This window comes from Nelumbo lutea, chromosome 4, assembly GCF_056320005.1.
Source record: "Nelumbo lutea isolate HS-2025 chromosome 4, American lotus-T2T, whole genome shotgun sequence".
Classification (NCBI taxonomy): Eukaryota; Viridiplantae; Streptophyta; class Magnoliopsida; order Proteales; family Nelumbonaceae; genus Nelumbo; species Nelumbo lutea.
Genome location: NC_142687.1, coordinates 39,052,701 through 39,063,174, shown reverse-complemented (window position 1 = coordinate 39,063,174; position 10,474 = coordinate 39,052,701). Strand labels below are relative to the sequence as shown.

The window sequence follows — 10,474 nt, the reverse complement described above, 5'->3', positions numbered from 1 at the left end:
TCCCCTCTTATTTACAAAAACACTGCTTTCGACCATAATGAACCCTTTACAAGTTTCCGCTGGCAAGTGGCAAGCACATCTTACTAATAAAATGTTAGTGATATTTACAAAAACCCTTGTCAGGCCTGGTAATCCACTATTCATATTGCAAGTTGTTAGAGAATAAAAACCTATTCAGGGACTTCACCTAGAAGCTCAAGCTTTTAAGTTGGATGGTTCTTTGAGATGGTATTAGAGCCAGATTAACCAAATGGTCTAATATTTAATCCTTTCCTTGATTCTCGTCACCTCTATTATAATTAATTAAATTTTAGCACAAGGATTGGATGGACCTGTGCTCGTTCACACTACAAGCCCAATGGGCTTTTGCATGAGGAGGTGTGTAGAGAATAAGGAACCCATTCAATAATCTATAACAGCTAAAACTTTTAGGTTGAATGGTTCTTTGAAACAAATAAGTTTACATCATGGTTTTAAAACCAATCCGGTGACCGAACCGATCAGGGGTCCGGTTACCGGGTTGAACGGTCTGACCATTCGAACCGAATGCTCGGCCTGTTTTGACAAGATAATAATAATAATAAAAAAAAGGCCAAAACATTCGAATGGTTCAAACGGTTAACCGCCTGGTTCAGTGGTTCTCTGACCAAAATCAACGGTTTGGGGAGAAAATCCATTTTTTGGGGAAAACAGAACTGATCACCTGACTGTTTCCCAGTTTTCCGATCTGACCATCCGGTCCGGTCCGGTTTTGAAAACCATGGTTTACGTCATCCATTAGATTGTTCTCTGTACAACTGTCTTGACTGTTACCACCCATTCCCCAGTTATGAGTTAACCTCGCAGAAGATATTACCAACAGTTCAGTTCATTTAAGCTTGGTGCTGTTTTGGCTGAAAGACAATTTCATTTCTACCCATCCAAACAATCTATAGTGATGAGAGATACAAGATTATCCAAAGTCAAATTTGTTAATTTGACAAGTAAATTTATAAGTTTGCAAAATATAGGTCTTAAATCATCTGTCAGATCGAACTGCAGATCCAAAACCATCAAGCCCTGTTATAAATGCAAAGATTAATATCAGTAGTCTCCTTTTCTTGAGGAGACTCTTGTTGAAACCAAGTAATTCAAACCTCTCCAGACAAATAGCTCCAAATCAACTTTCAAATAAGCAACTACCCCACATACAAATTAAAATATTGTGCTACAAATTACGAAGTGATATAGTAGGAACCTAACATGAATTTTCTCGGATTGAGTGATGGTTATCTGAAGAATACAAGGTAGACAATATACCCATATCCTAAAAAAGTAAGATCATGATCAATTAGGCCAGGCAGACATTCTGTTTTTCTAATAAAATATGAAGCTAGTCTAACTACTAGATTAGGGCCTCTACATTTCAATGCTAGGAAAGAAATTCTTCACTAGATTTGATGGGTCTGGAATGTGGTTATGGAATTTCTGTTTCTATTAAAAAATGTGAACTTATCGGTTATATTTGCAGCGAATAGGCATTTTTTAGTGGAAAAAGAACGACAACAAGATGGGATTATATCTAATTTAACATGCTCTTGATCCTCTAGAGGAAATTTGTGCTCAGTCACTCTAATATTAAATCAGATAGTGTACTAGCTCAGTTACAAGTTATTAGTATAATATGTGTCTTATTCACTTTGTGTCGTCTGTACTTATTTGAATATTGATGTAAAATTGTTTATATATACATAAATAGTACAGAGGTACTGGGGAGTCACTAGTGTTCCACATTGAGGATAAGCATATTTGTTTTCACTACTTTCAAGGTTTTTGTTGTAAAAGGGAGATGCAAATGTGAGGATCCAGTTGTTGATAAACCATTTTGAGTCTCTCAAAAGTTGTTTTCAACCTGGGTGGGTTACACTTACAGTGTATGAGAGTATTGTATAGTACAAGGCAAAGGGTAGTTAGCTTTTTAATACAGTATTTGAAGACTGAGCAATTCTAAGCATGGTCACTTTGTGTAAAAAATGCCAAGGTTGGGTGATCAGTATCCAGTCCATCCCTCCCAGGACCCGGACCAACATTGGGTAATGGCCCCTATAATTTGAAGCCTGAGTGATTAATTCCCAAATCCAAATGCACTACAAGAAGATTGTATATCTAGAACCCTGCATTATTTATTCTCAATAAATTTCTTGTGTCCCTTCATTCAATTTCTTGTCTCATTTATGAGATCAATGCATAGCATTCTGTAATGTTGAAAATATATATGGGCAAATTCCAGAGATATCTAGAACAAATGCTTACCCATATTATGTATAAAAAAAAATGCTCTACCCAAATTTCTGCAATAGATAATATAACCAAAAGCTGATTCAAATCGTCTGTTCATAACCACTAATGCAATCTCAATGAATTCAAAGTGTTGATGTATTCACAGTTAGTTAGATATCATTAATCATGTTTATGACTCAGGTGTACACCCAATTCAAATGCTAATCATCATGATCCCATAACACAATACCTGCCATTTTATTTATAATGTTAATATGCATTAGATTATTGTACGTTGGGCAAAATAGTTTTATATAAGTTTTATATTGTCTACCATATGACAGCACTAGCAAAGCCTGTAAATAATTGTTGAAAATAGTAAAGTGAAGGTGGAGAGAGAGAGAGAGAATTCTTTTATGCCTCTTAAGCTTTTAGCAAAGGAGAAGACAACGCAGCACTAAAACCAAATACCCATAAAAACAAAAGAGAAAATAGATACGATGATATTCCTTTGCTTGGTTAAAGTAGAAACAACGTAGAGACATCAAACGGTTTAGGACCAAATGCATGTTTTCTGTTATGCTTGTCAGCCATGGGGAGGCAAACTCCATCCATATATTTGGTGCACTTGTCTCCATATCAAGCTTTACAGCGGAGAGTGCTTTAAAGTTTAAAACCAGGTTAGGTTAAACAAATAAACTAGGGAATGATATCCAATTTCATAACTTTATTGTCATTAATTATTAGCTATAGCTGTTGTACAGGAGAGTAGTGGTTCAACTAAAAGCACAAAGTATCTTATCAATCTCTCTGTCTATGTGAGTTGATGTGAAGGTTAGAGGAATTAGGGTTACATTGGACCATTGTGAAATAAACAAAGGAGGAAGCTAATGGGAGTTTATAACAAATAAACATTAATAAAAGGACAAAATATCTCATCAAATTGCTGACGCCCATTTGGCCATTACAACTGGTCTCAAGAAAAAGCACAAAGTATCTCATCAATCTGTCTGTGTGGATTGATTCGAAGGTTAGAGGAATTAGGGTTTTACATTGGATCATTGTGAATTAAACAAAGAAGGAAGCTGCTAATGGGAGTTTATAACAAACATTAATAAAAGGACTCATCATTTACACACTTAGTAATCCCACCTCCATTTGGTCTCAAATTGTTGACACCCATGAGGCCATTACAACCAGTCTCAACTAAAAGCATAAAGTATCTTATCAATCTCTCTGTCTGCGTGGGTTGATTTGAAGGTTTTAGAGGAATGAGGGTTATACATTTTAATAATGCCAGTTAGTTCTGAAACAACTAGATCTAATCATAAACCAGCATGCCTAATCATAGCCCACTCTACGACAGATGGCTTCGTCTGCCTGACTTCATTATGCTTTTACAGTAATTTGCTAATTAAGTTTCCGCCATGTTTTACTATAAATCACAGAAAAGTATATAAACTGTTAGTCTTTGTATCATGGTAGTAATTTTCATTTCAGAAGCTCTAATTGGCTCCTCTCTTTTTGGCTGGTGGATACCGTAGCCCACTACAACTTCCCACAAACAAACAGTACTATGGCCTAGCTTTTTCTCAATTGTGCCTATGGAAACTAACTAGGGTTTCTTTTTGTTGAGCCCCTACATTATTTTCAGCTTGAATTGATAGTTTTTGAGGATATATAAAACTAGGGCTTTGCTCATTCTGGATGAACGTGCGCCAGAAGTTTCTTGAATTCTGCAGAATTCATTACAGTTCTCAATCATTACCCAAGCAATGGAACTAAACGTTTGCTTGAAAGAGTCCATGATTCTGAAACCATGTCAACAGTCCAAAAGGCAAACTATCCAACTTTCTGGCCTGGACAGGATTTCTCCTGCAATTCTTTACACTCTTTTCTTCTATAACGCTCCTTTGACCGATCAGACGTCTTCTGAGGAAGATGATCACGTCGAGAGGGCAAAGAAGGCTCTGGAGAAGGTTTTGGTTTCATGGTTCCCAGCTGCAGGAAGGTTCAGAATCAACGAAGACACTGGAAAGCTGGAGATTGATTGCAACGACGAAGGTGTAACCTTGATAACTGCAGCGACAGACTCCAAGCTTGAAAAACTTGGGAAACTGCATGAATACAAAGCATGCTACGAGAAGCTGGTTCCTAAACTTCCAGCAGAAGGAGATATATCAGAAAACCCACTTGTGGTTGTGCAGGTATAATTTTGTTCATAGAAGTGGAAACCCTAGTTTCCATTCTTTTCTTCTGTGACATGCTTAATTAGTGGCTTAGTTTCTATTGGTTTCTTGGGTTGCTTTGGTTTTGTGTAATTCTTAATCACCTAATAATCATGAAGAAACCTCGCAATAATCCCGGGTGACTTCTTGTCTTGATCATAATTACACCAAGAAAAAAATAAAACTGTTGATGAAAGAGAAATTTATAGCTTAATTAACTGTTCAGACATCATCATTACCAAGATTTTCTTGCATGGGTGGTTGTGGATTTGCGCCACCCAGAAGTCTCAGAGAAAGAAAGAAACAAAACTGGAGTCCCCATTTTTTCTTTCATGCATCAGATATTACTAAGCATGAAGAAAAGTGATTTTTAAGGTGGAACCAGTAACAATTTCAAAAGGAAGAAAGGAAGGAGAAAACAAGGTATATATATACACCTCTCTCTCTCTCTCTCTGCATGTGTGTGTGTTTCATGATCTGTTTGTGTTTGTAGCCAAGTGTTTCCATATATTTCTCTTAAGAGAGCCCTAGCTACCATTTCATGGCCACTATAAGCTTGACTCTGTATGCAGATGACAAGGTTTTCTTGTGGAGGATATTGTGTCGGTGTTGGAGGTAGCCATGCTTTGTTTGATGGCTTTGGAGCATTCAACTTCTTGTCATCCTGGGCTCTCATTTCAAGTGGAAAAGATGAATCAGAGCTTGTTGTACCTAATCATTCAAGAGACGTCCTTCTGGATACTTCATTTTCTCCTAATTCAGGTGCAGACATTGCTTCCATCTTCAAACAAGGCCATATAGCTGCTATTCAGGACCTGTATGGAATACCCATGCAGGCCTTAGCATCTAATGACAGATGTTGGGAAACTACACTGTCTAAGTTTGGCCAACTTGATGACCCTGAAAGTGGAATTCAGCTTATAACTGTGTGCAAGAAGAAGGAAGCAGTAGAGAAATGGAAAGAACTAGCAATTGAAAACGGCAAGCTTTCAAAGTGTTCTACCTTTGATGTCCTCTGTGCCCATGTGTGGAAGGTAAGTTCACTAAAGATTCAATTTGGTATCTCCTTTCAGTATTTTATTAAACTAAAAGTTCCCACTTCGAGGCACTTGTCTTGCCCATGGAGTTTCTAATTAACTCAATAATTAATACTGCTTTGAATCACTAGGTGGATCAATTTGTAATGTACCAAAGTAAATATTTTTTAAAGCGAATTTTGGGAATTTATTTAGGGAATAAAAATACTTAAAAATTTTATTCGAAATGGTTAGGTAAGTAAAATTTTAATATTTGAATCAACTGGAATGTATAAAACTATAAATTGATTTCACTGTATATTTCCATTGAATTTGAGAGCAGAAATTCAGCATCTAAAATGGTTTCATTTCTAGTACTAAAGGAGTAATTAATAGAAGTGAATTGAAATTATTTCAAATTTCAAGAAATGAAAACATTTCAATTTTTAAACTTGAAATGATCAAATTTTGGATTATGACACTATGTTGCTAAATGCCATAATAAAAGCTAAAACGAAATGAGTGGCATCAGAATATGTTATAGTAAACAAATATATGTCATTTCAATCTAATGTGCATGTATGAGGGAAATTCCAAGGGCAGTAGATTTGTTAATGAGTACAAATGTAAAACATTTGAATAATATAGATACTTGTGTGTCATTAAATATTTTTTTGTTTTGCATATGTGACCCGATATTTTGTTATGTTTGTTGTATTAGCTCCATGTTTTCTAATTTCTTTTGAAGTTTTTTTTATCTATAACCCCAATGAAAATAAACCCAAGTATTCCTCAAAGGCTCAAACTATTTCATCTTAAACTAAGAAGAATTTTAGTAGTTTGTAATTATAAAACTTTGAAGTTTATGTATCGGTTTATCTCAGGGATGGGTATATATTCATATTAGGTGGAGTTTCTATATTAGGTTGGGCTGTATAAGCTTGCTATATACAGAGAATTCATGAGAGATAGAGTGTCAAACTTAATTTAGGCATAAGATTTTCTACAGCATGCATGCTCCATTGAAATCTCACAAGGGAATGCAGCATTTGCTATATTCATGCTGAGAAGCAATAACATAAAACAATTTTTGAAAAGCAACATGTTCCATAATTTTTGTGTATGGTTGAAAGAAAAACTTGATAGACAAAAGAGATGTTGTCATCCTATTAATTATTATTACTTATTACATTTTGGACTCTTGTATTCAAATTTTAATTCAAATCATTGTTTTAAAAAGCTTAAGTCCTGGGGTAAGGCACACCAATTTTGCTTCAAGGCTTAAACCTCACAACTTTGTTAGAATGAGGCATAAGCCTCAAGCTCCAAGGCATGAAATGTAGTTTATTTGAGGCATAAAAGCCTCAAGTATCAATGGTTATAGGAAGAAGCACTTCAATAATTATTGGCTAAATAAATAAAAAGAGTAAAAATGAAAAACCAATAGGGGAAATCAAGTTCTTAGTTGTTGTTTTCTTTTTTCTAAACTATTGAATGGTTGTAAATCTAATATCCAATTATATGGATAACTCTTCATATTTTCCTTTCTTATAAATTGATCATTTGAATTATGTGAGAACTTTGCATTTTGAAACATAAAATGTAAAATGTTTATAATTGTTAGTTGATTAATTATTATTTTATTTAATGCCTAAATGCCAAAACTTATGGCTTACAAACTTTTATATTATGAATATATCCTATCATAAAGTTTCATACATCTCATTAATGTACAAACATGCTACCTCTTAAAAACCCTTTAATATCTTAATTTTCTCTATTAAAATCTATCATTACTTCTCTAATAAAGCCATATATTCTTAAATCTTCCTCTCCCTCTTCAATATATGGTCAATTTTTGTATCATCTCTCCTCCCCTATTAAATCCCATATTGTTTTGAGTCAAAATAATTCCTGGTTTACTCTCAAATGTCTTTGAATCCCTTTTGATACTCTCTAAAAAATATGGGTTGGATTATGGGATTAGGCCAACCCAAGACCAACCCTAAACATGGACTTTGGTCTGGAACCAAACCAATGTCAGAAGCGAAATTTGCAAACCCTAACCTAACCAAATTTCCATTCAATCTCTTGCATTTGTATGGGTTCACTTGCTATTATATACATCTACAATATATATTTACAGAATGCTCCAAGAAAGGAATATAGGTTGATGAAATCACTTCTAGGGCCAGATCTTTTATATGTGCAAGGGCATCCACATATGTATGCATTTATGTAACAGATTGCTCTAGCATTTTTTTTAAATAAAAAAATGGTTGAAATTATCTTGGTACTGTACATTTGTCATCTTTCAGGCAAGAGTGAAGGCTCTTGTTCTACCTCCAAACACAAATATTTGTTTGCAATTCCCCATGGATTCCCGAAACAGATTCCAACCACCACTGGGCAAGAATTTCACTGGCAATGCTTTTGTTCTGGCTTCGGTTTCCTGCATGGTGAAGGATCTATTAGAAGAACCTCTTCACAGCACAGTCAAGAGAATTCAAGTGGCAAAAGATGAAATCACAGGTGAGTACTTAAAGTTGTATGTGAAGGCTCTTGAGTCATCAGAGAAATTCTTTCCCTCAATGAGAGAACTGACAATCGTAGCAGACTGGCTCAAGTTTCCCTTCGAAGCACTTGATTTTGGTTGGGGAAAGGTTGCTGGTGCAGCTCTTCTAGCAACTCCAGTTCCAGAAACTGCTTTCCTAATGCCAAACCTTGAAGAGTCAGACAGTCTCCTACTGAGAATGGGGCTTGGAGTGCAATATGTACCCAGTTTCATTGGCAACTTCAACAACAGCAACTACTGAGAGATAGGAAATGTCACCTCCATGTATGAGTAGTATATAGTATAGTGCTTTTTTGCTGTCATAAGACTTCTTTGTAGCTACTTTGTTGTAAGGGTAAAATCAACCAACCTGGTTAATGGACTATGTATAATTGCCCAAGATCTAGGGTTATTATAATAGTAAGTGAAGAACTAGTTCTAGTACTGGTTGAGGTAAGTAAATCCCGATCCAATCGATGATTTGAGTAGAAAAGTATAACTCTTTAAATAATATATAATGATTAAGAAATCTCATTTTCTAATCTTAAGCTAAAACAACTAATTAAACAAATAATTAGCATAGGATTCATTTGTATTATATTCATGACCCGTATTGGGTTAGTAGTTTGACCGTTTGGGTTCATGCATGACATGATAAATAATATGACAAAAATGTAAAAATAGATAAAATTGCAAAAAAGGAAACAAGAAAAACTTGGTTCAACCAGATGGAAGTAGTCGAGAATTGTTGTTATCAATGATGGAAATGGCTGAGAATTCAAAAAAAAAAAAAAGGGAATTATATATTTAACATGTAACCTGACCCAGTCAAATGGTTTTGTTCAACTGATGGATCACTAGGTTGTTGACTGGATCAATGCTTTCTTGCAAGTAAATGGTTCAAAGCCTAAATGGACCTAGAAACTTGATTGGGTGATGTATCACCTCATAGATATAACAACAGGTTGAAAACATTGATATTTAAGCCTCATTTGCATCTTGGTAAATGATTTATCCAAAAAAAAAAGATCTACTAATGTTCTTTTATTCCTCAGGTAAAGATGTACAATGACTGCTTTATCCAAAAGAAAACAAAGTGTCATTATTGAAGGGATAATATTATCTCATTATATATTAACGACTTTTAGTGCATATGGGTAAACAATTTATCCAAGTCTGGAGAGAGCATTACTATGCCAAGTAAATGAATCGCTCGGGAATCATTCTTTTTCATAGGACCTACCAACTTACCCACCACTACTTGAAAAAAAATGAATGAAGCCATTCTAATTATAATTTATAAATTAAGTCTTTTGTTGGTGCGTTCTTTTGAACCACCATGGTGTATCAGTTCCATTTATTTCGCCTTCCTTTTGTCTCAATTTCAAGTGTCTGGTGAACTGCAAACAAGAAAAGCCCTTAGTCTAAACGCCCTTGTAGCTAGTCCTTTTGCCCGGCTGGACTTTATTGCCAACATTGTGTCATCTGATCTTTCTACACCAAAATGAATGAAATTTTTTGTGTTTGCATGCACTCAGAAAAAGAGAGCAAAACTGGATTTGTTTATATATGGATGTAACCCCGGCCATAGACTTATATTTGGTTTGGGGTGTATTAAAATGGACTTGATATTTCTACTTACGAATCTATCACTTTTTAGACCTGGACTAAGATTTTGTTGGGTGTTATAATTCCTCTCTATGACTCCTCTAGATTCTGTTTTATTTTTAAAAATTTGTAAAACAATGAAATTAAAGATCAAATATAGTGCTACTTAAAGTTACCTACAACCAATTCAATGTCTTTTTTTAATTAGAAAACATGGGGCATTTTGACACCAATAACTAGGTCAGTTCCAGTACTACTATAAAAACTACAAATGGACTTGAGCGTTTGAACATGTTTTTGTAACCATAATACCCCCTATTGCTAATTTCCATTTTTTTGTGAGGGCAAAATTGTTAGAAGACCTTTGATTGGATCATGCAGTATTAGTAACAATTAGTACAAAAATGCCATTAATAATTTTGATTGTATGCCTACTTAATTGATAATTTATCTCATTGTATTATTGTGAGGGTAAAATCATATTTGTGGCTAAGGTTGCATCAAAGGAACTTAACCAGACTTTCATAACATTTCTCTAGGTATTTAATTTTACGGTACTTGAACTCTCGAAAACTGTTAATTTAGTATTTGTGTTTAGCAATTCATCAATTATCTATATCATGTGACGATATATATGTGCAACTTAAATTTTTTAAAAATGCCAAAACTACCATTTTTTTAATATTTTTACGACCAATTTACCTTAATTGTCTTCCCAAGAGACAACAAGAATTACTCGTCTTCTCAGGCAACAATGGCAGTTACCATGGATTGAATAACTAAAGAAAAGTATTACAATGGCAGTGGTC

The 10,474-nt window shown here is 34.7% G+C and overlaps 1 protein-coding gene across 1 annotated transcript; it reads left to right on the top strand.

Moving 5' to 3' along the window:
• The first annotated feature begins 3,738 nt into the window (after positions 1-3,738).
• LOC148855318 (brassinosteroid-related acyltransferase 1-like) lies at positions 3,739-8,519 on the top strand. Its single transcript, XM_088986739.1, has 3 exons — positions 3,739-4,466; positions 5,060-5,521; positions 7,822-8,519. The coding sequence occupies exons 1-3, from the start codon at positions 4,035-4,037 to the stop codon at positions 8,317-8,319; spliced, it is 1,392 nt and encodes a 463-aa protein (XP_088842865.1). The 5' UTR covers positions 3,739-4,034; the 3' UTR covers positions 8,320-8,519.
• The last annotated feature ends 1,955 nt before the right edge of the window (positions 8,520-10,474 follow it).